Consider the following 27,358-nt stretch of genomic DNA (forward strand, 5'->3'; position numbering starts at 1 on the left):
AGATTGATTATTCTCTTGTTTAAATATCAAAATCGGCCTGCTCTATAACGTTGTCAAAAAAATAAAATAAACCGCTTAACAGCAATGGACATTCATAATGTGTTGTGTACCTGATCCTCTAGAAACTGTAGATCAGAACCGTTTTTTCCTGTATGACAAGGTTCCTGACTCGAGCCCCGGGCGACGTCACTGAGTGGGTGAAGAGCTCTGAATTTCTTACACCACGAGGAAAAAAGGTCCCCAGCTGAAGGCAGGAAAAAAGTGTGACGAGAGGAGCACGAAATGCCTAGACGTCTACCTGTTTGGATCAGGATGAGATCTGGAGCACTCGCAGAAGGGCGCGCGCACGCAGGTTCAGCACATGGCACTCAAGTCAACAGCTTTGCTCTTCAAAAGAAAAACTGAATATTTTACATACCAAATGGAAACGCTTTTTAAAAGTTCTGGCATTTTAGTAGTTCGAGAGGTTTGACTACATTCCATTAACCTTATCTAAGTGCACTTCTGCCTGGAATTCTCCTCAATTTATATGTTTTTGATGGATGAAGATCTCCAAGAAGTAATAATGAAGATGCTGACGACTCTCCAAGCGGATTTTGCGACCGTCCTCACCCGATGATGTGCTTCTTGGAAGTGTATTATCCAGGGGTGCTGAATCTTCTCAGATATTACCAAACCTTCGCACAGGACAAGCCGTTTTCATCTCTGGACTAGTTCTTCAACATCAGACGTACACTTTTGTCCTTCGAAAGCCATTTGACCATGACGATTCCACTTTCCAGAACACAACTTGCTCTCTTCTTTATCCTGCTTTGTCCAGTCAACATCATCGGGCTCTGGTGGTAAGTAGCCTAATATCTCAGGCGCGCGCTCAATTTCCTCTAGAAATTCCAGCAAGCTCCATATTTAAAGTTCGATCAGTGTGATTAGGGAAACTTCAACGTTATAGCGTAGAGATCATCGAATAGAAAAATATGACAACACTCTTGATCCGGCTTATCGCATAATTATTCTTTAAATAAACATCCCTAGGCACTCTTTACAATAAATGGTTCTCTGGTTCAGCAAAAATCCCTCTTCTTATCAGGAAACCTCTTGTTGTATTCCTGAGTGGGTTGTATGGTTTTCTGGAGGTTAAAAAGTTTAGGGTCTTCAGATCAGTGTATTGGTTTTTGAATGCAGTAAAATATAGATTGTTTTATAAAGAACTAAGCTATAGCTTTGTGTAACTTAAGGTTATTTTGTGACATTAGGCTGTAAAACATTTATTGTTAAGAGTGTATGTGGTGCAGTTTTGCTGATTACATGCATAAAATGAATTTCTATACACAATAGTGTCTATGATTTGGTGCGTTATATGCTCTATATGAAAACTATTCACTTCTAAAATACAAATCACTTTTCCATTGAGAATTCCATTCCACAAAATGAAAAACTGTTAAGAAGATATTCACTGAGTTTATTTACAGTAAATAATTGCACAGATTATATATAACATTTGTGTAAAGTGCTTGTTTAGTTAAAAGAACATTAATTGAATTTCTGAAAAAAAAAAAAAGGTGGATCAGTAGGTCACTCTGAAAAAGTTAATAGCCTACATTATAAATCTATTCAGAGAAATGTACTGTGATACCATAAAAGTTGTTGATCATAGCTTTCATTTGTGTGGGTTTACTAAGGGTTAAGCTGTACTCTGTTTCAGAGATAGACACATCAGGTCAGAGTTGGAATTTTAGCTGGACCTCCGGGCTGTGGGTGTCATCATAAACTACTCCTTCCCTTAACACTCTGAAATGCATGAGTTTGACAAGAGGGAGATTGTTTGATAAACACAGACAATCCAAAGTTGACACATTACCTTTAACAAGGGTGTTGTTTAACTTTGAATGTTCACATTTCCACCTTATACAAAGTCAGCTGCACCTAATGCTCTCTGCAAATGTCTCACACACACACACACACACACACTCCTTCATACACCTGGATGTCTAAAAAAAAGTTTGCAAAGACAATGATGCTTTCTTTGGGGCATGACGCATGCCATCACAAACCTCTCGTCTGGTGCTGGGCTGTGCCGAGGGTCTCTGACAGACAGCGTGCCATTCACATGCTGAGGCTGAGAGGAGATGAAACGGAGGCAGATAAACTGGCTCTCAGGACTCTGATTGTGCTCTGATCTGCGGGGCTGAGAGCTGAGTGCTTGAGGAAGCGATGGGAAGCCTCACCTCCTCTGGAGTCTTCGGGGTCATGTGCTGGCAGCCCGCCAGGAGTCTGTCGGACAGGTGTGCCTGTGCACGAGCCATACCCTCTCGATTGTATGTCTGCGTGTGTACTCTGAAGTCCACTCAGTCAACATGTTTGCATTTAAATGCCCGTGTGACCTCAACCCAATCTGTTCCTTCACACTCTTAATTATTCTGTTCAAACAGTGTTCTCAATCTCTTCAACTTTTTTGACATGAAGGCTCCCATTGTCCAATACAATATTCAAAGGCCCTTCATATAATATGTCCTCTGTAATAATGAAACAAATATTTGTCAATATATTAAATCAATTAACCATAACTGTATTTGTGATTGCAGAATTTTCAAGAACTGTATGTTCTCCAATAAAACAAAAGATCATAAGAATAATAATTAAATGTTGCAAAAAATAATAAAAATGCATGTTTAGCTTACACCTTGCTTGTTTGTGTATTTTAGCATTTTAATTAAGTTAGAATATTTAATGTGACTTAATTTAAATAATTTTCCTCACCTTCTATTTGAGATCTGTGTTAAATGGATAGTTTACCGAAAAAGTGACAATTCTGTAATTTTTTACTCACCCTCATGTTGTTCCAAACCTGACTTCTGTGGGAAAAAAAAGAAGAAAGTTTTAACCATTTTTTCAAGTCAGTGGGGTCCAAAACAACAACATTGGACTTTTTTTTTTTTTTTTTTTTAAATATCTTCTTTTTTGTTTCTCAGAAGAAAGAAAGTCATACAGGTTTGGACCAACATGAGGGTGAGTAAATAATGACAGAATGTCCTTTTTTTTTTTATCCACTCACAAGTCTCCTATTGGACCTAACCAATATATGTGAGTGTGTCCCAGACTACACAGTCTCCTCTAAGATGTTCAGTCTGGGAGAAGCGAATCTCATTTGGAGAATGGAGAGATATCCAATCAAGCGGCCTTGAGAGATGGATCAGATAACGATTGGATGACAGCTGCTTGGCCCGTTTGGCCGCACTTACAGTGTTTCACCTCCGAGCATGCGTCTGCCGCTCTCCCGTTTTTTCAGGTCTGTCATATGCGTGTGACGGACAGCGTCGTGGTGATGGAGTTGCGCAGCGCCGTGGTTCCACTCGCATGATTTAGTGGCGCGCTCCAAGACGAGACTGTGCCATGGCTCTGCGCCATGCGCCACAGAAGTGAACCCAAGCCACTCTGTGCAGTTCCAGCCCTGTCGTGACTGACTTCATATCCAGCATACTTGGGGGATTAAGCAGGGATGAATTTCGCTCTTTCACAAAGTGAAAAAAGAAGAGACTTATCTGTAACCGCGCAATTCATAATGTAACCTGAGGTCTCAACAGGCGCAGAGGGCGACGGGTCTATGAAAAGATAAATGTGCATGTGTATGTTCGCACTGATTATTTGGATAACTTCTCTTAATCACAGTTCCCCCCTCCATTCCCCCTCTATATTATCTCTCTCATACATCACGGTGTGGCTGTTTTTGGATATTCCTGATTGCACAAGTTGGGTACATCCTTTTCCATGTTATGATTAGGCCCCATCTCTCGCTTATCACATACAGATAAAGGAGAAGGAGGAAAGAGTGGCTTTGAATAAAGCCGAGAAGATGATGGTTGATCATCAAGGGCATGTGATCTTCCTCTGCTTAGATACCAGCCTTATGTGCTGACCTCGGATCAACATCCCCTATTAAAATCCTAAATTGAATCACTGTATAAGAAATGGCTGAAGTGATCGCCATGTCCAGATTGACTCTTTCTGCAGGCATGTTCCTTTGTCTATTGTAATGTTTTTGGCCATGGTCGTGGCTGGTTTCGATTAGAGCCAGGGAAGGGATGGTTCATCAGACGCAGACGAATATCTTCATCTATATATCACCCAAGCCATAATGTGACCACATATGCATCCCAGGGCCGCTTTTGTGATATTCAAGCTTTCCTTTATAAGCCAACGCTTTGCCTCGCCCCTTCTGACAGTGAAACAGGACTTGGAAAGAGAGAATCGCTCCAACACTGTCTGCTCTTTTACGAGTCTACACCTCCTGTTGTAAAATGTGGTTCCATTATTTGAGCAGTGATCCTGGCGCTGAGAAACTCACAAGTTTGTAGATAATCAGAGACTGCAGCGGAGAACATTGTATCTGCTTGTTCAGATCGAGATCTGTGAGAGATAATAGAGGGATTAATGCACTATAGGAACACTTAGGATTGAATTGGCCATAGGGAGACTTTTCCTGGTGAGCTTCTAGACTGTCAAAATCTAATTGAAATCAAACTTTTAACTTTAACAAGATTTTTTTTTTTTTTTTTTAAGGGAGTAATTGTTATACTGTCATTAAAATAATAGAATAAATATAATCAAATGTGCCATCAATAAATAATTAAAATGCATTCTTAATTATGGAGAATTTATATATGGGCCACATTGATATGAAACAATGCATTACTCTTAATTAGCTCAACTATATATATATCTATATGTATATATAAAGAAATATATCAATTATTGTAATAAATCATCAGGTATTTGTGATGTATAAAAACTGCAGTTATGGCTTTACCGAAGTGTTATTCATATTAATGCATAGTGATAGTGTGTAGCGTTAACTAAAATCCGTCATCTCCTGCAAATTTTTGCTATGGGCCGAGTCTCTTCAAAATTCTCTTCAGGCGCCGAATACAAGTAAAAATTGACATTTGTGAGTAGTATGTGCCAAGTGGCCTGTGTCTTAATTAGGAACAGCAACATAATACATGGCTTAAGTCAAACTGCAATAGTCTGACACTCACGGATTTGAGAGACATGAGTAATTCAAAAGAAAGACAAACTAAATCATTTTACCTTTAAAACTGCCCATCAAAAGATTATTGTTTTGTTGTTGTTGTTTTTTAACCTGTATTTCATTTGGCCACACATATTTAGAATATTCCTCACATTAAACCACTTAAACAAATACAAGCATTTACAATTAGAGAAACTCTGACTGGCTCATATTGTATGTGATGCTAAGAATGACACAATGACATCTTACTAATACAGTGAGGGGAAAACTTAAATTAAATACAATTAAATAAATGTACTTAATTTGGCTCTATAACATTTTTTAATGTGCAATGAAATGAATCCAATAGCACATACATAGCATATATCACGGCAAAACACACTCACGCTGCTCCTTGTCAAAAGACTTCTGTTGAGTGGTCATATGTAAATTAAATATTAGGCCTATCAAGATGGGATGCATCACTTGTAAAGCCTGCTATCTCCCCTCTCATATTTCTTATCAGACCGCCATGGAAGGCGACTGGCAAGAGCGTTGGTTTGACTTTTTAAAACAAACTCGCACGGCAGATGAATGTTATTAGTCTGAAAGATTAGCCTTGACTGGGGTGAATGAAAAGCAATGAGGTATTCGCACAGAGCTCTGCTCCCCCAGATGGCAACGTAATGATAAAAACCGACTTCAGCTGCACGGATCACAGACGCTGAACTTCACTCTAATACTGCGAGAGTTATTAAAAAGAAAGAACCGAAGGATTGTGCCGTTCTTACATTACGTCATAGCGACTGTCACGGGAAGCTCTGGCAGCCCGCTCCACGCTTTGGACCTGAGGCCTGTTCTCCCATTAGCAGTTGAAATAAACAATTGATTCAAGTGTAAACACTCGTCTGTCGTCACTTGTGATAAAACCCAGCAATTAAGATGTAGCTTTTTTGCTTTAAATGTTATCTGTTTATGTTCAAAGGGGTAATACGATTACCGCTGACATTATAGTGTGTCTGACTCTAGTAGTTGTCTTTTTTCTGTTTATTTTCTTTGTCATCTGCAAGGAACAATGAGTATGCCTAAAAACCATGAAAAGCCTAAATGAATGAGGATCTGCTCAGACCTTAACCTGAACCTTGCAGTAAAGCAACAGAACATTAAATTTATAATACTTTATATCATTTAAAGTGGTTTGTGTGCCGTGCGGTTTGAGAAGATAACCGCACTTTATCTTGTGAAACCTTATGTAGTTCAGATGAGTCATCTGATGAAGCTTTGTTGGTTTCAGGGCAGTGGGGAGTCCCTTGGTCATGGACCCGAATAGCATCTGCAGGAAGACCAAACGTCTGGCGGGCAAGCAGGCGGAGCTCTGCCAGACCCAGCCGGAGATCGTCAACGAAGTTGCCAAGGGCGCCAAGCTGGGCGTGCGAGAATGCCAATACCAGTTCCGCTTTCGTCGCTGGAACTGTACCAGCCAGAACAAGTACTTTGGCAAAATCCTCCAGCAAGGTGAGCATTTGTCCTGACATAGTGAAAGAATCCACTCTCCCAGGTTATCCACCTAAATTAATCAATCTGTGCCTCGATTATGTGTCAGCGACGTCTCTTTGAGGGCATGAACTCTGGCCCTGAGACCCATGCCCTCTTTTCAGCATGTTTGATCCAAGTTCATAAGAGAACAAGGACAGCTGTTGTGTCCGGTTTACCTCAGTGCTCTTCTCCTGTGTTAAATTGCTCTCTAAAAACGATCCCCAAATTGCGTGATCATTGATCTGCCACATTTTTCAGTCCTTTGAAGAGTAATAAACTAACGTAACCTCTACAGTTATTAGGCCGTCCACTCAGGGTTCAACTCCTCCCTTCTCACGTTTGATAACTTGTTCAGTAGTGGCCATTATTTTACCCCACAACAGTCTAAAATGTCTGTCATTATCTAATATTTTGTAAACGCTTTCTTTTAAAGATCTGATGAACAACCTAAAGGGCGAGTGTAAATGCTTTCCAAGATGCATTCGAGATGGATAGCAATCCAACTAAGAGGTGGTTTGATACATAATAGGCACAACTCAGCCTTGTGTAAATGCATAGTAGTTCAGGCCACAGTTTACGAGAACTTGATTTAAATTTCTAAATTGTCCCAAAAATCAACACATCCCAGCAAGCAATAGCCGTCATTTCACCGTCTAGGTTAACTATACACCCGATGTAGTCCGGCTATGAGTAACCCACTTCTAGAAAAATAACCTTGAATTTGGTTACATGTCGTTTTTGCCCAAAATTTCTTTGACATGTGCTTCTATTCTTGGGCTATGGTTAGACATCTTTTAAATTTTCACTGATTTCACTTAAATTTGCCTTGTTTTAGCCTAGATGTCAGGGCTGTGTTTGGATGGCTAATAGATGTCTTTTAAACGTAAAATTGCTTGCTGGTATTCTTAGAACAACAGACAGCATTCTTGCATAATACAGTTTTTGCAACCATCTTTTTTGGCATGAGCAAATCATTAAAGGATATGTCAGTATGAATTTTAGATGCTGCATGTTGCCCACCTTTTCTTTTTTAAACAGTTTCATTGGTTGTCACCAGTAGAGGGCACTATTTTGGCTCAACATACTCTGAGATTGGTATGAGATTAGGATGGTCAGCAAATGCTGTGCCTAATTTGACTTGAGTTTTCTCTTTAGACATACCCATATCACAGTGATGTAGAGAGATGCAGGCTTGTCATATCCAGGTCTGGAGCTGAGAGTTCACAGTTTGGCCTCCAGTGTGGACGTGTTCACACACGGATTGCAACATGATTCCTCTGTCTGCATCAGCCCATCTTAGACTGAGCACTGGAGACTGCCTCACAAAATGGAAATTAATCATAAATTCCTCTGTGTCTATAGGTGAAGCTTAAGTGCTCTTCTGTTTTCATGCATTTACCACAATTACCGTGAGACTCTGCTCTAATGACCACGTGTCATGAGAGTTCTGCTAAGGCAGGTTCACTTCCTGCACCGTGCGATAGGGTTGTACAAAGTGTCTCACATATTTCTTCCATTGCTAAATAACTGGGGGCTATTTTCTTCCCCTATTCAAACATGTAAACCAGAGCTTGTTTTCTTGGCCCAAGGGAGCGGCATTCTAATGCCAGAATTTGCTGGAAATGCTGCCGGCTGCTCTTACATGTTGTCTCTGAGGTTGTAATGAAGTCGTTAAAATCGCTCAGAGACAATATGCGGTTCCAATTAGAAACCCCAGAAATGATAAGGACACTGCGTGTGCGTAATTTGCCCTGTCACCTCAGGAATGCGCCTCATTATTTTTGCTGTCAAGACCTCTTGTTGCTTGTCTGTGTCAATGAGTGTATGGTATCGTGCATTGTCTGATGTACAGAGGTCACTGACATTTTTCCTGAGGTTCAGGTCTCAGAATGGCAACAAGCATTTGAATTCAAATTATATTTTAATTTATGGCACAAATGGTAGCATGGAGTCTAAAATATAACTGAAATTTCCATACAAATTATCTATATGTATCTCTCTCTATATATATATATATATAGAGAGAGAGAGAGAGAGAGAGAGAGAGAGAGACAGTGTTTTTATTTTTTTTAATGTATTTTATACCCTAGTGGAAAAAAAAACCTTATTTCTACTAAGTATATTACAAATCCATTAAAATATTTACTGACATATCACTTGAGACTTAAGTATATAAAAATTAACATTTATTTGGAGTACTTCTTTATTGCACAATGCACATTTCTTAATATTAAGCCTAAAATGTTTAATATCACTATTAGTAAGGATAGTATGATTTCTATATACTATCAGTCTTTAAATGCAATATATTTAAAGTGTACCTACAGTATACTTGCAATAGTTCCACTATAGCACAAATATACTTAAGTATATCTTTAGTTGGACTATTTCTGGATAACTAAAGTAGCCTATAAAATTAGGTGTTCCAATTTAGCAGACTTTAAGTATATCAATTTAGTATACCAAAAGTACAATTGCAGCATATTTATATTAAGTATATAATATGTAAATGTATTTATAGTAAACTTACCATTAAATTAAAGTATTTCAAATATATTTTAGTATTTTTATTTTTCAATTGGGTACATATGAAAAAAAAAGTGTTTTGTCATTTTTTTCTTTAATCACATCTTATCTTGTGAGATACCATACCGAGTGCCATACCGTAGGTGCATGATGATCCCTCTGGTATTCTGTAATGGGACTCTATCAATTTTACTATCAGAAATAACATCCTCACATCAGCCATTTGTTCAGCAGATGTGTTCGGTATTTTCAGTATTCTGATAGTAGTGATCGTGAACTCACATTTGAACTCGTAAGCATGCGTGCATTCAAGAAAAGGGCAGGGAGAGAGAGAAAGAGGCAGAAAAAAAGATCAAAAGTAAGCTTATATATTAGATAACAGTGCTACAGTGCATCTCCAAGCCCGGAGGCAAACCATTTTTGCCAGCATTAAAACTCTAAACTCTCTTTTTTCTATATAATCCCATTTCAAACCCGTAATGTATGCTACAAACCTAAGCACAAAACACACTGTAGCTTGGCATTCGCTTTATTTCCACCCCCACTACTGGAACAGGTCAAAGGCTGGTGCACTCAGCATGAAGGACTGCATGAATATTTGTTATCATTTAAAGGGACAGCCAGTCCTGTTTTAAATGGAGTCCTTGTGCACTTAAGAGTAACTGTATTGGACATATTTGAGGGCTGAGACAGTCCATTTGACGTCAGAGATCACTTCAGTTTGTTAGTGTGAAAGCGAATCTTCAAACCCTGAATCTGACTTTCTAAGTTCGCTTGAAAGGTGGTATAGGTTGCGCTTCACGTGGACCCTGAGAATTACACATATTATCCACGAGCATGTGTGTGTTGCTTCAGTTGCTTTCAGTTGATAAAAGTGGATCCCAGGTATGCAAGATCTGCACAGCATTAGAGATTTGCTCAACCCTCGCTGCATGCAAGCAGCACATGGTGGCAAAATAAATCAATCAAAATGATTCCCGCTAGTCAGCACTGGTAGAGCCGCTGGAGGGGCCCTGCCTTCTCTGCATCTCTTTTCATCCTGCAGCCTCATGCTTCATTGACTCAAAGATTGAGTATTAAAAAAATATTTGCTAATTCTCACAGAAGCCCCTTCTGGCATTATGTTCTCTCTCTCTCTCTTTCCTAGGCAGGCCTGGGCATAGACAGCTGCACAAAATTTGTTTGGAATTTGTGTCTTGGAGGAAAAAATAAGAGAGGGAGGTGAAATCAAGAGACTTTTTACCCTCTGTCTGTCATGACAACCCCTGTCTTATGAATGTATTGGATTAGATTAGTGTGGATCCAAAGGGGCGAATTTAGTCTTTGTAGTAGTTTAAATGCTGGATGATAGTGTTTACAAAATATTGTTTGATCATGATATGTTTGACATTCAAAAAGGCTGAGGTAATATCAGGGTTCCAATAAACATGGAAAATCCGGAAATATCAGGAATTTTTAAAAGTAATGGTAATTTTAATTATGATTATAAGCTGTCTAGATCTGCTTTGCGCTAACATATTTAATAAGCTAGTTGCTTCTGCCGAGTAAAACTATCCCACAAGCCAGCATTATCACAGCATTGAGGGTCATAAGTGACATTTGTACAGTAATAATGGTTTAATTAAAGCTGCAAGCAGCATTTATCGGGGTTCAAGCAGTTAAGGCCTTTAAGCACACAAGCATCAAAATACATTAAGTTTTATTTAGCAAGCATTTAACAACTGCCATCATAGATGAAAAAGTCAATTTACAGCCAATACAGGCAGTTTACCATAGGAAATATATGGTTTTAAAGCGTTTTTACAGTTATAGCACCTTTTGTCTTCTTATAGTCTTGCCTGATCTCCACCACTTTTATTAGTAGTACTCAAAGTGTGCCCATATATATATATTATATGTGTCAGATTTGTTGTAAATATGTAATTTTGATAAGGAGTTTAGACAATTATATTCAGTGGCGTAACGAGCCAACACTGGGCCCTTAAGTAGGATTATCAAGGCAGGCCCCTTGATGACGCAATTGATGACATTGATGACGCAATGTCCGCAAGTAGGCTACCATGAATAGGGCAGAATATCATCATACACAGCATCTAAGAGATGAGATGACTAACAAAATCAGGAGTAGCCTACGCTCACCAAAAACAAAACAAAAAAACAGTGGGGACAGCGCACTATAAAACATTGTTAGGCCTAGGTCCAAATACATAAAAAAGATGCTCTCTTACATTATAGCGGGATTTTCCGGGCTTTCCTATGTGCAACTGCAAAGTTGTCGATTAGATCAGGATTGTGCGCACAGGCATTCTCAATTGACCCTTCGCAGGGAGTTTGATTGACAGGCGATCTGACTAATCATAATCCGCCATTTTGTCCAACAAAGCAGTCAGGAGAGTTAGTAGATTAACATAGGAGGATTTAAATTTGAAAAACAAAGTGTACTGACGTCTTAGCACTTTAAAACAACATTCCTTTTATGTTCATTCATGTTTGTTTTAATGCTATAAATTAACTAGAAGGAAGAGATGATCGGTTCACAAGCAGCTTTAACTGAGCCTCGAGTCTACAGCGATCTGTCAGACACATTAAAGAGTCACAAAACGGTATTTATTGTTTAAATGTCTCTAAAAAATGACTACATTTGAAAGGTGAGACTTTGTTTCTCGATCGGACTAACGGCTTTGAAGATAACCACAATTTTTTAAAGCTCTAAATGACACAAAACATTATACAATATAAACAATATACAAAAACCATAAGGCGAAACCTGGCATGTTTGGTATTGTTGGACTCGGCAAGGATTCTTATGAGGTCACTCCTGTGAAAAAAACACGGGCTTGAAACTTCTAAGGCTCCTTCAAGGCATTGTGCCAATGACGTATACTGAGTTTTTTGAGATACACCAATGTTCTCATAGACTATCATGGCACCCTGGACAAAGACACTGCGTGCCAATTTTCAGTAGACTAACGGTTAGGTGCGCTTATAGCTATTTTCATGATTTTTTTTCACTGTTATAGCGCCACCAAGTGGCCAATTGTCACGATTTTTTTCACGTCAACTCAGATTGAGCTTATGAACATGTGTCCCAAGTTTAGCGAAAATATCTCTTTCCGTTCACAAGTTATAATAATTTTATAGCGCCACCAAGTGGCCAATTGTCGTGATTTTTTTCACGTGACCTCAGAATGAGCTCATGAACATGTGTCCCAAGTTTTGCGAAAATATCTCTTTCCGTTCACAAGTTATAACCGTTTTATAGTGCCACCTAGTGGCCAATTGTTGCGATTTTTTTCAAGTGATCTCAGCTTGAGTTTAGGAAGATGTATCCCAAGTTTAGCAAAAAAAATCTATTTCCGTTCACAATTTATAACCATTTTAGTAAAAGTGGCCCTGGTGCCATCAAATATTTTGGTTCCCCTTATCGACCGTTAATTGAAATTTTGAATTTTTTGGATGATTATTGATTGTCAGACTCCAGAGAATATTCTTGCAGTGGTTTGGTCCCAATCGGGCCAAAAACCTAGGAGAAGTTTGCAAAAATAGGTTTTTCAAAAAAATGCAATTTACTCGAAATTGGCGTCTGAAGGGCAAGCAAATCGGAGATAGCCATTTTGTCCGCCTTGAGCCAAGGATTCCAACTCTATTAGACACTTGATCCTGGGACAAACGGTCTAAGAGTTATGGGTGATTTTGTACTTTTGGTCGCTGTAGCGCCACCTATGGGCCAGTCGGGGTCATAGTCTGATAGGTTGTCCCCAAATTGAGGCCTACCATCTGGCCAGGTTTCAACGCTCCAGCACTTACGGTTTGGGCTGCACGATGCGTTTTAGCGGAGAAGAAAAAATAATAAAAATCCTTACAATTACAATAGGGTTTCAGCACTTCGTGCTTGAACCCCTAATAATGGTTTAAATCTATTCATTTTAAAGATTTGACATGGAATTATTATTTCTAAAAATTCATGTCTGATATTCATGAAAGATCATGAAAACCAGCAGTGCATGAGTGACAAGAAATTGGTCCATTAGTTTTTATTTCTGTTGTGTCATGTTAGGTAGCTCCGCCAACAGTGAGATCTTATTTTTCCAAAAATCTCTTTCAGTTAACATTATTTACTTTTCTTGTCATACTATTGGTTAGTCCAAGTTACTGTAACAATTTCATTGCATTACCATCTTGACAATGCTGATAAAAATGAGGATTAACAGGATCAAATGATGAACATGATTGTGAGGCATACAGATAAACAGAGAATATATGTTTGCTTTCTTGGTGGCTTAAGAAGTAACAGGAGATTAATGGCTTCATTGAAGCAATGATGCCTTTCACGGATTCATTGAAGGATTCCTCATTCTAAGCAGTAACCTCTGAATTCCAGAGTCTTTTGAATCACGGAATCAGTTCATAAGAATCGGACTACACAGAATTCATAAGAATGTTCCTGAATCGGACTACACAGGTCGTGCTGTCTGAAATGTCAGCATGCATTGAGAAAGATCTATTATTGAATATAGTACATGATCAGCCATTCATTTTCTTTTTTTCTTTCTTTTTTTTTTTTCGTATTATTTTATTATGAAATCCTGTAGGGGCTAATATATATATATATATATATATATGTTCATATCAGTATTCAGAGAATCGGAGGATCTGTAATGTATGTGTCACGTGTATGTTCTGTTTCGGTTTTATTCTAGTTCCTGTTTCCTTTGTTCTTATTTTCCCACCACTGGTTTGTTTCTTTGGTTGTTAATTAGTTCCCCACACCTGTTCTGTTTCTACATTTGCATATAAGCCCTGAGTTCTCCTTGGTTCTTTGTCCTGTATCGTCTTAGTGTAGTGGATGTGTTTCCCCTGTGATGCTGCTCTGTATTCTATTGATTATTGTATTAAAGACTATTTTTGTGAGTTCTTCACATTTGTACAATATTTATACAGCCACAGAAATGTACAAAAAAATGTAATGCAGAGAGGCTGCTTCTCTTTAGGGTACTGCATTTTTGGATAGAAATGTAGTGAACAGTGCTCAGTTTATACATATTGCATTGGTGTTTTGTGTGCCAGAAAGCTACAGGTGATTTCAGGTGGGGTGTTGTCAGAATGTCCATAGATGTATCAAAACAGGAACGCACACACATTGCTTCACAGTATGAAGACGACAGTGGGCGTGTGAATGGACAGCTGGGATTGATATCTGTGTGTGTGTGTGTGTGTGTGTGTGTGTGTGTGTGTGTGCACTCATGAGCTCTGATTCCATTTCACTGGCTTTAATGAATCCCATTCACCGAATCATGCGATGCAGAATTGGCACAAGACTGAAGAGTGACTGCACACTCACTGCATCCAGCATTTACACAGGATAAAAGACATTTCTTTCAACTCCCTTACTACAAGTTGCTAAACACATCTGAATTTGTTTTCAGAAAGCATTATTAAATGTTAGCATTTAATAAATTCTTCTAGTGAATTGGCTCTGTCACTTTCTTTTAAAATAACTTTACATAATGTGTATAATGTAGTTTAAATAATGAAAATGCATTTACATATATATATATATATATATATATATATAAACAATGTTATGTCATTTTCATCTAAAATAAAGGTTTTCTATTTTAATATTTTGTACAACATAATTTATTCCTGTCATGTTTGGGTTGTTTGTTTAAAAAAGTTCTTACATACTGGAGCATCATGAAACATGATCTGAAAAGCAAACGGATTTATTCACAATGCAGCTTGTTCTGTCCTCATATGGCCTGTGCATGTCGTTGGGATGAGACTACCTTGTCACAGAAATAGCCCATGCAGCTTTAGGATATCTAAAGTGCCATAATTATCAGAGTCAGATGTAACCCAGCCTTGGCCAACCATCAGAAGCTAACTTTGATGTCTGTCTGTCTCTCTCTCTCTCTCTCTCTCTCTCTCTCTCTCTCTCTCTCTCTCTCTCTCTCTCTCTCTCTCTCTCTCTCTCTCTCTCTCTCTCTCTCTCTCTCTCTCTCTCTCTCTCTCTCTCTCTCTGTGTGTGTGTGTGTGTGTGTGTGTGTGTCTTCACAGACATCCGAGAGACAGCATTCGTGTATGCCATCACAGCAGCGGGTGTGACGCATGCAGTGACCCAGGCCTGCAGCATGGGGGAGCTGCTGCAATGCGGCTGCGAGGCCACACGGAGTAGAGGGCCTCCCCCTCGTTTAGCCAGTATTGGCCCAACCGAGGGGGTCAAGTGGGAGTGGGGGGGCTGTGGGGACGACGTGGAGTTTGGCTATGAGAAGTCCAAGCAGTTCATGGACGCCAGACGGAGGAAGGGCAAGAGTGACATCCGCACACTGATAGACCTTCATAATAATGAGGCTGGACGACTGGTATGTTATTTCATGTTTATCTTGTTACAAATAGTTGTAGAAAAACAATTCTTGCAATGTTTAACCAGACTTAATAGCTTTTTACAGTTGTTTAGCAGCGGATGGAGGTATAAATCCAATCCAATAATTGGCTCTATCTATATATTGAATTAAAATATATTTTAAAAATAATGTTGTAACACTATACACTACCGTTGAAAATTTTGTGGTCAGTGGGGGGTGGGGGGGGGGGTGTTTTGATTAATATTTTTTATTCAGCAAGGATGCATTAAATTGATCAAACACAACAGTAAAGACATTTATAAGGTATACATTTTTATAAAATAATATTGACAAAACAATGTGCACCTTTAACTACCAAATAAACAACCAGTCAGTTAACTCTTAAGTCTCAGATTACACCGTGTTGTCTGTATCACAATGTAGATGCAGTAGCATTGTTGTGGCGGTGTTGTATGATACTGCAGGAAACTTTGTCAGACTTTGTACGTTATTCTGTACTATATTAATGTGCAAGAGCGATTAATGCCACAGAAATCAAGCGTCAGTTCTGGCAGGTCACGTTAGTCAAGCTCGCATCAGCTGACTCTCAGCTGATCCACGTCTACCTATAGGAATACGACGCCCATAACAACATTCATATAAGCTCCTTCAGTATTATCAATAGCTATCGTGTTTCTCAGGAGCTAATTACCCTCCTCCATCCCCAGCTCCTCCTCTCGTCCAGTCAGGATTTGGCATTCTGATTCCCCCTGAATCAGACTAAATTCTCGATTATGCTGTACATTAAAATTTTGAATTAATGATATCTGCAAAACATTCATGTTGGTTCTGTTCTGTTTACCCTAAGAGGGTTATCGCTGCTCTACCTGCTCTTAGCCATGCTAGGCTGCATGGATGCGCAGAGAGTTCTTGCTTTTCAGAACTTTTCAGAATGCCGCAAGCGCACCCCATACACAAAAGAATTATATTTGAAATATATTTTCTGGATATGTTTTGGAATATATGCAAATATTTGAAATTGGCCCAATAAATATATTTCATACTTATATTTCATATATTTTTGTTATATTTCAGAATATATTTCAATGTATTTGGAATATATGCCACATATATTTTTGACACTTTTGGGGACCCGTACAGAAAAAAATACATTGAAATATATTCTGAAATATAACAAAAATATATGAAATATAAGTATGAAATATATTTATTGGGCCAATTTCAAATATGTGCATATATTCCAAAACATATCCAGAAAATATATTTCTTTTGTGTATGGGACCGCAGGTCATGAGACAAAAACCAACCGATAAGCTTGCATTTCCGTAACAACATCAAAAGCTCGGCCAAACAGCTGATCATAGCTGTTCAGGGCGGGTTTTTATTTCTCATCTCCATAAATATATCTAGTAGTAAAGCTAATGCAAGGGCTAGAAATCATTAATCCTTTGCTGATTCTTCCTCGTCATCATGGAGAGCGCAGTTCATGGTTGCATAGCAACGACAGATGCCATGGGAGTGCAAGCACTTGTGGAAAGAAGGAGAGCGTTTTTAGATGTGAACGGCCCCTTACAGAGTTGGCAAATTTCGATATTTTTGTCATCGTTGATGAAATACTTCCACACATCTGATGTGTGGTGTCTGTTGATGACGTTCGCCATTTTGAATTAATTTATGGTTAATGGGTGCTCGAGTAGTGGATTGTTTCCGACAGCGCCGACTAGTGGTTGAAGTACTACTTCGATCTCTCGGCTACTCGACTAGTCTGTGCAAGCCCTAATACATATCAACAACAAACAAAATTAGGAATTATGATGACTAGCCATATAGCGATTACAGTATTTACTTGCATGTTTTGCACAGTGTTTTGTACAGCAGCCTCAGTTAGTACCTGTTACCCTCATGCAGGTTTGGCGTAGATGTTTTTTTTTTTTTTTTTTTATATTCTTGGTACGATATCACTGTAGATAGATTGTTTGCACTGATGCATAGATGATACAAGCACAGTCGTGTGCTGTTTTGCCTGTACAACCCTTCAGAGATAGTCAAGCTCAAATGAACAGATGGTGCACTTCAAAAGCCCAAGCATGGAAGAGCTCGGAAATGTTATGGAAATATACTTGGCAGAAGCTGAAGAAGACAGTTGAAACTAGTTTCCCCAAATCATCACTCTCTCCGTTCCTTATTGTCTAGGTCAGTTTAATATATATAGGAGTGTTTTTTTTTTTTTTTTTACTAGGGCTTTTAAAATGACAGCATTATATGTACAATAAATGAAACAAGTAAATATTATTAGTTGACACATCCAGTTCCTTTCCGAGTAGAAAATAGTCAATAATATTAATTTAATATGAATTATTTAATAAGTAATATGTGCAATACGACACTGAGCAGAGGTGATATTCAGCAGTGTACTTTTCTCATCTCATTCACAACATGAACAGCATACAAATGCATAGAAAATGCAAAAACAGAAATGCAGATGTGCAGTAATTCAATAATAAACTTTAATGCCTTATGGACATTACATTATATGTGTAAAGATATTACACAATAGATTTTCCATAAAGAAAGTTTTCTCCATTTATTGAGAATGTCTCAGGTTACGACTGTAACCCTGGTTCCCTGAGAAGGGAATGAGATGCTGCGTCATTGTCATTGACGCTTTGGGAACACCTCTGCTAGAATTTATCTGAAGCACGCGTGTTAAATCAGTCCAATGGTATGACGGAATGTCACAGGTGGGTGACGTCAGGACCAGGAAGCTATTAAGCGCACCCAGACCAAAAATTGTCAACTACTAATAGGCCAAAGCAAGTCGATCACAGGGATGCAGGGAGACGCAGCGTCTCCTTCCCTTCTCAGGGAACCATGGTTACAGTCGTAACACAAGACAATCCATTTCGAGGGAACTCACGCTGCATCATGGTCATTGAAGCTTTGGGAGTGAAAATGCCCAAATCGCCAGACTTAAAAGTGCCTGTTTGTGTGAATCACTGCAAGCACACTAAGACGAAACCACCTGTGAACCTGGTATAGCTCCCAGGTCCAGATTGTAGAATCTCACAAATTTGAGCGTAGAGGACCACCCTGCCACATCACAAACATCTTGAACTGAAGCCCCTGATCATAAAGCCTTATAGACCGCCATACTTGTTAAGTGCGCTCTGACAGCCAAAGGTGAGGGCTGTTGAGAGGCCTCATAAGCATGAGAGATAGCCTCGACTATTCACTTGCTCAGAGTCTGTTTGGTTGCTGGCAGTCCTTTCTTGGGCGAACCAAAGTGAATTGATCTGATTTTTTCCACAGTGCTCTCTCTGGACACACTGAATCAAGCTTCTGCTGGTCTGAACTTCTGAAAGGAGGAGGACAGAAGGCCTGCAAAATAATAGGCCATGGCACATTAGTAGGTACCTTGGGCAAATAAGCCAGTCTGGGTTACAAGAATGCCTTGACAATCCCTGGTGTAAATTCGAGGCACATAGGGGACAGGGCCTGGAGGTCTCCCACTCTTTTAAAAGAGGTAATAGCCAGAAGGAATACCGTCTTAGGGGTCAGAAACTTCACTGGTATGGTTTCAATAGACTCAAAGGGAGCCATAGACAAGCCTTCTAGCACCACAGCCAGGTCCCTAGCCAAAATTCTAGTGTGGCTTGCAGGCCACAGCCTTAGTGAACCATGGAGGAAGCGTGTCACTAATGGGTCTCTCCCTAACGACTCACCACCCAAAGGTGCGTGGTAAGCAGCTATGGTCTTCAGAGTGGAGGGAGATAACCCTGCAGAGAACTGCTCTTGCAGAAACTCCAGCACTGTCCACAGTTAACCTGCTGGGGTTACAAATGCTTTGGTGGATTTTTACAGCTTCGTACAGCTCTTTGCCTCGTACAGCTTCCTTGTGGAGAGACCTGACTCTATGAGTCTGGTCCCCTCAGAGGCAAAACCCACAGTTTCCATAACTCTGGGCGGGGATGAAAGATTAAGTCTTTGTGGCTTGCCCCTCGGGTAAAACACCTTGGTCTTGAGCCACCACTGTAAGGGTCTCATGTACAGCAGGCCAAAAGGAATCACGTTGGATACAGCTGCCATCCAACCCAACAGTCTCTGAAACTGTCTGGCAGTAAGTGACTGGCCTAGCTTTATCTTGTTTATGGCTGTGAGAATCTAATCGATATGAGCAGGAGGCAGACATGCCTGCATCATCATCGAATCCCACACCACACCTAGAAAAGTGGTTCTCTGTGCTGGAGAAAGCACACTTTTCTTGGCATTCCGCCTTAACCCCAACTCTTTCATATGGGCGAGTATGACATCTCAAGGCTCAATCACCATCTGTTCCAATTGTGCTAAGATTAGCCAATTGTCAATATAGTTTAACACGTGGATGCCCCAGACTCACAGCGGAGCCAGAGCTCCATCCACACATTTCGTGAAAGTGCAGGGTGATAGAGCTAGACCGAAGGGAAGAACCCAATATTGGTACGCGTCGCACCCAAAAGCGAAGCTCAGGAACTTCCTGTGTTGTGAAAGGATGGATATGTGGAAGTATGCGTCCTTGAGATCTATCATGATAAACCAGTCCTCGGATCTGATTTGAGTCACGATCTGTCAAAATTTTGAACTTGAGCTTTCTGACTGAGTGATTTAACTGGTGCAGATCTAAAATGGGACATAATACCCCATCTTTCTTTGGAACAATGAAGTACAAAAAAGTAGAAGAGTTTTTATTTCTTGTTCCATTACCAAAACCTACTCAGGGCCCACGACAGTGGTCAAAACCCTGTTGAAACGAGGCGGATGACTCCCGATTTGGATTTTTTAGCCTCTTTCTACAGTCTGCAGGACCCATTTCCACACTGCCAGATGGTCTACTAAGGGAACCAGCCTCTTGAGACTGGTCTCTGGTGTATTTCGAGTAGTCAGCTTGGCGCCCTGAAGCAAACTGGCAGGGAATGACTCAGCTGATTCCTCTATTTCCCTCCTCAGAGGATGCGAGTGTCCCAACGATGTAACGTTGAGGGACTGACTCAGATGCATTGACACAACGTCTTGTGCCTGAGATATGTGCTTGCTGGAAACTGCTGCGCCCAAAAACACCACAGGTGGTGGGGTTGGCAGAACACAGCCCTGAGGGCACCGTATAATGAGGTGTGGACCACTCTCCCCTGGATGGGCCTGCCCTCCGCCCAGCAGCCCCAGAGATCTGAGTCTGGCAAGGGAGGTAGCTTTTGAACCCTGCCACCACCTTTTTCGCCTCCTGGAACCTCTCGACGACAGAGTTGACTGCATCCCCAAAGAGGCCAGGAGGGGTAAGCGGAGCATCCAAAAGAAACGACTTGTCTTTAGATTTTATATCAGACAAGTTTTACCACAGATGCCGTGGCCACCAGGGCTGCCATAGAACGGCCCAGCGCAGCTCTTTAAATGTGTCTGGGTTTACCCCCTCACATTCATCAAGGTTTCTCAGCAGGTCTGCCTGGTACACCTGCAAAATGGCCATTATATGCAGACACGCACCAGCCTGACCTGGTGCCGAATAAGCCCACCAAAGCCGACGTTGTTCCGCACGGCTTGTTGGGTAATGTCGGGGCCTTCAGTGATGATGCCGTAGAAGGGAACAGATAGCTCGCGAGCGTCTGTTCCACCTTAAGCATTGCCCCATACCCATGTGCATTCAACCCCATAGTGTTTGCATATATGTTGGACTGAGGGCTGAATATGTTTTTTTCCACGATTTAGAGATTTTATTATGCAAACCGGGAAAAAATTGTAGGCCCCGACATGGAGGTTGTGATTTTACTGGCAAAAACGCTCATCTAATTTACTTTTTGGATGGCCAATTGATGTTTAACTGAGCCACAGCACGAGTTTTAAGCTCTACAAGCTCCTCGTACACAGGGGATGAGGGTGGCAAATCCTCAGATTCCCCCGCATCAATGCTCAGCACATCCACCTTCTCAGAGCTAGAGAGCTGAAGCACAGGGCTCTCACTCCGGGCAGAAGAAGCCACAGCGCAGGCTTCCGACCCCAGCAAGGCGCTGGATGCTGAGGGTGAGGGCAGAGAAAAGGCAGAGCCGTCTCTAATACTCTGCGATCCATTTGCGAACCCCATGATCTCAGCTGGGCCGGAACCACGGGGAACACTAGCCTGATCACCCTTCTCAAAGAGTGACAAGCAGGAGCGGAGCATGCGAAGCTGTCATCTCTCGCAATGCACACAGTCAAGATCCTCAAGACCTACATGCTCCGCTCCCAAACAAACAATGCACAAATCTTGTGTATGAGGGCAGGGAGGTACACACGACTTAAATGACTGTTTGCTCGCCATATGTCTTGTACTTTGTACTTTAGGACAAACAACACTAAATAAGACAAACAATTTCACACAAAGCGCTTGCTGAGGCACAGAAGCTGACAATGTTTGGTCTGGGTGTGCTTTATTAGCTTCCTGGTCCTGATATCAATGCCTGTGACGTTCCGTCATGCCATTGGACTGATTTCACACACGTGCTTCAGACGCAATCACGCAGAGGCATTCCTAAAGTGTGAATGATGATAACGCAGCTCGAGGTTCCTCGAAAGGGAAACACCTGCTCCTATAGAGGCATGTCCTTTAGTGTGTGTTTGTGTGAATATGGATGCTTGCGCTGCAGTTCCAATCATTTCCAATCAGCTCTAAATGTTGCGATCAGTTTTAGTAATAACGCAGAACTGAATGAAAAAGTTTCAACGTCAAATCAAATAAATGAATTAAAGGTGTAATATTTAGGAAATGCATTATAATATACATAACTATGTTTTCAGTGGTGTATAAAGACCTTACATAATGAAACCATGTTTTTATTACCTTAGAATGAGCCATTTGTTTCTACATGCAAGGGTCCCCTTACATTAAAGTCACAATTTTGCACTGCCATGTTTCTACAGTAGCCCTAAACAGACAAACTTCTCTACAGAGCGCGTTTCGTCACTATATTGTTCTTCATGCAAAGAAGCTAGCTAAAGTGAACAAGTAACAATAATATTCTCAATAACATATCGTTTTACTGAATAATTAACTTAATTTTACTTAATAATTTATTTTTGTGAGTGAATGCAGCACAATCGCGAACATAAATGGACAACTTTAAAGGCGATTTTCTCAATGTTTCTATTTTTTTGTATCCTCAGATTCCAGATTTTCAAATAGTTTTATCTCAGCCAAATATTGTCCTATCCTAACAAACCATACATCAATGGAAAGCTTATTTATTCAGCTTTCAGTTGGTGTATAAATCTAAATTTAAAAAAAATTACCCATGTGACTGGTTTTGTGGTCCAGGGTCACATATTTGGCCAGTGAGATTTTTTACATAAATTAATGCTTTTGTTTAGCAAGGATGCATTAAATTGATTAAAATTGACAGGAAAGGCATTTATAATGTTACAAAAGATTTATATTTTAAAGAAATATGTTTTCAAATATAAACTTTACAACAGTTATTTTAAATTGTATTACTATTTCACAATCTTACTGTTTTTACCGTATTATTGATCAAATAAATGCAGCCTTGGTGAACATAAGAGACTTCTGTCAAAAACATTAAAAGGTCTAACCCCAAACTTTTGAACGGTAGTGTATTCACATTTTCTGTTATATTTTTTCATGGTGTGCAGAAAAAAATGTTAAGTGTGAGTGTGTCTGTTACACCTTTTAGCCAGTGCAAAAGGAGTTAAAAAAAAAAAAAACTCTTTGGAAAGCAACCATTATGTTGCAATTACTGTACATTTGATGCCTCTAGTGGCATCTGTGATATCTACATTGTAGCTACTTTTGTAATACTGTACAATGGAAATATCTGGCGTATGTGTGCACTAGATCATTTTGAATATCTCTTGAGATGTATGCAACTACTCTTTTCTCAGTTTACTATTTTATAGTTTACAATACACTATTATTCAGTAGTCTAAATAAGTCAGATTTATGATTTCCTTTAAGCAATCATCAGTCGGCCAGTGGCCAAACCCTCATATTAGTTATTCACTAGTATCAGTAGTGCTTCATCTTCCAGGGGTCACTGCCTCACAGCCTCAGGTCCTGTTAGTAAGGGGTCAGTCACAGGTAAATAGGCATTAAGGAGCAAGTTGGGGGCATATAGACATGTTTGGCAGATAGTGATTTTCTGCTACAGTAAGTTTTTTTTTTTTTTAAATGCCTCGCTAAGAATTGTTTGGAATTAAAGTAAGAAAAAATGTTAATGCTGCATTTATCAGATGTTTATTTCAACAGGTATAGAACTGTATGAATCTGTTTTCAAGCTCTCGGATTGGCTTTCGGGTGGCTGGAGGCTACAGAGGGAGGGGAGAGACGAGGGTAAATTCCTTCTAAATAGCTTCTCCTTTTATCTCACTGAAATATCTTTGTGTCTTGAACTGCAGGCAGTGAAGAATTATATGAGAACAGAATGTAAATGTCACGGGCTGTCTGGCTCTTGCACTCTGAGGACCTGCTGGAAGAAAATGCCTCACTTCCGCGAAGTGGGCGATCGCCTGCTCGAGCGCTTCAACGGGGCATCCAAAGTGATGGGTGGGAATGACGGTAAGACTCTCATCCCAGTGGGGCAGAACATCAAACCTCCAGACAAGCAAGATATCATCTACTCAGCCGAGTCACCGGACTTCTGCCTGCCCAATCGGAAGACAGGTTCCTTGGGCACACGCGGGCGAATGTGCAACAGCACAGCGCTGGACGTGAGCGGATGTGACCTTCTGTGTTGCGAGCGGGGTTACCGGGACGAGACGGTGGTCCTGGAGGAAAACTGTCTCTGCCGTTTCCACTGGTGCTGCGTGGTCCAGTGTAAAAAGTGCTCGGTCAGGAAGGAACTGAGTTTGTGTCACTAACCGAGAACCCTTGTTGGTGGGATTGAGTAGAGCGATTTTGAACAAGGAAGTGGTGCCAGTGTCAGAACAAAAGAATCTAGAACATTCCAGATTCATGCTTACACATTTCAAACCTTGAGGCTTTGGACAAGCCTAGAGGAGTGTCTGACTTGTGATTCACCCCTCAGAGAACCCAGGACGCTATAGTCTCAATGATCACTCAAGACTCAAGGGGTTGTTTAGCTGTGAAGTCAAGACATTCTGAAATTCTTATCAGCAGATTGAGAAGGCTTTTGTGCATCTTTTTCTGTTAGATCAGCCCTATATATTTTATGAGTTTAGACTGGAAGCACATCCACATCAGCAACGCAGCCACTGTGTAATGGCTGTTCATGCTCTGAAGTGACAGAACATCAAGAAAGTGATATTTGGCATATCGCTGGATATGAAACAAAGACTGTTATTTATAAGCATTTTATATCATGACTACTTCTTGTGACTAATGCCCTGTTATTTTCCTTCAAAAGCACTTTGAGAACTTTTAACAGAAAGGGTAACAGGCCATTTTACTCTTAAACTCAAAGGTAAAAAGCAAATGCAAGAGATGCAACATGTAAAAACTATTATGTTTGTGAGATATTTAATCTGTGGGGCTTTTAATGCACTTTTACTGATACTGATCACTATTTTTCATTGGTTTGCTCCTTAGTGAAATGCATTTTCAGTGGTTTGTTTCAGTTTTGGTTGTTTGTTAAGAGTTCTTGTGTAAGAGTTCTTCTCTTGACCTCATATATATGCTCTGAAATTCCTTTCAGTATGCTAAAACTGCTCAATAGTTCTCAAAACCAATTGCAACTGATCATTAATGACAATGATCAGAGGAATGCATGAGAAATTGTCATGTTTTATCACTTTGTTTTATTTCCAATGGATCTCTCACTGGAGGGTTAACAGTGTAATGGTTTCCATGGACCTCTTATAGGTCATCAAAACACCATTTCAGCACCATGTTAAATAAATTAAGTGCAAATGCAAAATTATGTTTGAAATGGAATATTTCTGCAGTCTGTACAGTTAATGAAATCAGAAAACAGAAATGTCAAGAAACGGACATAAAGAATGCAGAGCTTCACAAGCTACTTAAGAGGTCAGCCATGAGACTTTCATCAAGTGTTAATCTCAAGCATCCCATCCTTTGTTTGGAATGTATTGCATTTTTGAAAAATACCTTTGCAAGGTATCATTTGGAGTGAGCCACAGACCATAGAGAAATACCGTTTTCACATGCATTTGTATCAGGAGCATATGTATAATAGACTTGAGACTAAAAAGTGAATACAGTTCCACAAATATAACATAAGATTCATCTGTATTTATCTGTAGACTCTTCTAAATTTGTAGTTCCTCTCTATGCAACCTCTTATCTGAGAAATCTGGTGGAAAGATGTGCAAGATTATTGACTGCTCTTCAAAACAACTGTTTATAAAGTGATCTTGCTATAATTCATACCAGAATTGTATATTTTGCAATCCATTTGAAAGGGAGCTCATTCAGATTTGAAAAACAGAAGACTCGAGGTGAAAATCCTACTTATAGCTGCTCATCACTGAATAAAATAGACAATTCTTTTTTACAGTTATTCTGTCATATTTATGTGTGTTCTTAGTCATAAATTAGTGCTGTTTTCTAAGTGTTATTAATCTGGGAAAAACAATAAATTATTGAAATAGCTGTTTAATTGACAAAGTGAGACTACACTAGAAAATGTACAAATAAAGAGTCTACTGTTATTCTAACATTTTCAAACTGATGGACAAGATCTGACGAAAATCCATTTCCAAAGGTTTGTCAATAGACTATCTTTGCCTCCCATTTCTCCTCAGTGATCATTTGGTTGAATGTTGTTACTCTCACATGATGTTTTGACTAGGAGATATGATCCCATTTCAGCCTGAGATATTTATATAGACAGCATAATGAAGCTTATGTCACACTTTCCTTTCATTGACGTTAAACATATTGTACAAATGTTGTTGTAACTGGCTCACTTCACACAGGGTCAAGGCTCAATGCTTCCCACCTCACTCTCTCGCTACGGCAATTCAGAGATTTCAGTTTCAAGTGCACCGCTTTGCCACTCAGCAGAAGAAAGGTGTTGTTTTGAGTTATTTACGCAGTTGGAAAAGACTCCCTTTGTATTAGTATAAGTCCTGCAAGTCCGCACAAGTTCATATTTTCCAGGAATTTGGGCTGCGTATAGCCAACAGTGTCGAAGATAGAGGGGAAGATGGAGACCGGGAATGTGCCAGGAGCATTGGTGAGGGAATGAGAGACAGAGAGAGACACACACAACGATAGACAGCCCAGAGCAGGACAACAGCAGAGTCATACCACAGCCAATAGATTTATAGTAGCAGAGGTATTAACATGGCTGCGGTGTTTCAATCACACACACACACTCACAGTGGCTGTGGAATGTGCAGAATGAGACAATCGTTCTGTCTTTGCCTGTTGATAGTAAAACACACAGGACACTAATGAAGGCCTGCCACTGTGGGTGGATACACGGCATGATGGGATACACTCTCATTTCCTCCAATCGCCTAGACAATGTGGTTCAAAGACGCTTAGATGAGAGACAGTGAACTCCAGTTGCAAGTCTACAGGTGGTAATCATCATTTTAGCTGTTGAATAATACATTTATGATTCAACATTTTGCAGTAATGGAGATTTTGCTGGAGGATTTATATCAGTATATAGCAAAAGTGTATTCTCTCCTTATGAATGCAGAGACAGAAATGGTTCATGTCTGTGTGTACACAGATGCATGTGTGTAGGAGATATGTGAGCGCGAGCAAATAAAACGGTATCGTAATACCACCATGCGCCCCCCTTGTTCTGACAACCAGTCTTTATCTAAATAGAGATACTTGCTTTAGGAAGATATACTCATAAAAGTCGAGCTGTGAATAAAAGCTCTGAAACCTTGCAGGAGATTTTATCAGGAGGTAATCGGTCTAATTACAACTTAAGATCTGTCAGACTCTATTCTGTGAGTCTGGGAG

The 27,358-nt window shown here is 39.9% G+C and overlaps 1 protein-coding gene across 1 annotated transcript; it reads left to right on the plus strand.

Annotated features, from left to right (window-relative positions):
• Positions 1-218: 218 nt before the first annotated feature.
• On the plus strand, positions 219-25,924 carry wnt6b (wingless-type MMTV integration site family, member 6b). Its single transcript, XM_084420547.1, has 4 exons — positions 219-842; positions 6,300-6,520; positions 15,128-15,432; positions 23,851-25,924. Exons 1-4 carry the CDS (start codon positions 763-765, stop codon positions 24,310-24,312), a joined length of 1,068 nt encoding a protein of 355 aa, XP_084276673.1. The 5' UTR covers positions 219-762; the 3' UTR covers positions 24,313-25,924.
• The last annotated feature ends 1,434 nt before the right edge of the window (positions 25,925-27,358 follow it).

The sequence above is a fragment of the Rutilus rutilus genome, assembly GCF_951802725.1.
Source record: "Rutilus rutilus genome assembly, chromosome: 10".
Taxonomy (NCBI): Eukaryota; Metazoa; Chordata; class Actinopteri; order Cypriniformes; family Leuciscidae; genus Rutilus; species Rutilus rutilus.

Coding starts and splice junctions, on each gene's coding strand:
- wnt6b (XM_084420547.1), top strand. CDS start 763: ATGACGATTCCACTTTCCAGAACACAACTTGCTCTCTTCTTTATCCTG. Junction 6,521..15,127: donor TGGCAAAATCCTCCAGCAAG/GTGAGCATTTGT, acceptor GTGTCTTCACAG/ACATCCGAGAGACAGCATTC. Junction 15,433..23,850: donor ATAATGAGGCTGGACGACTG/GTATGTTATTTC, acceptor CTTGAACTGCAG/GCAGTGAAGAATTATATGAG.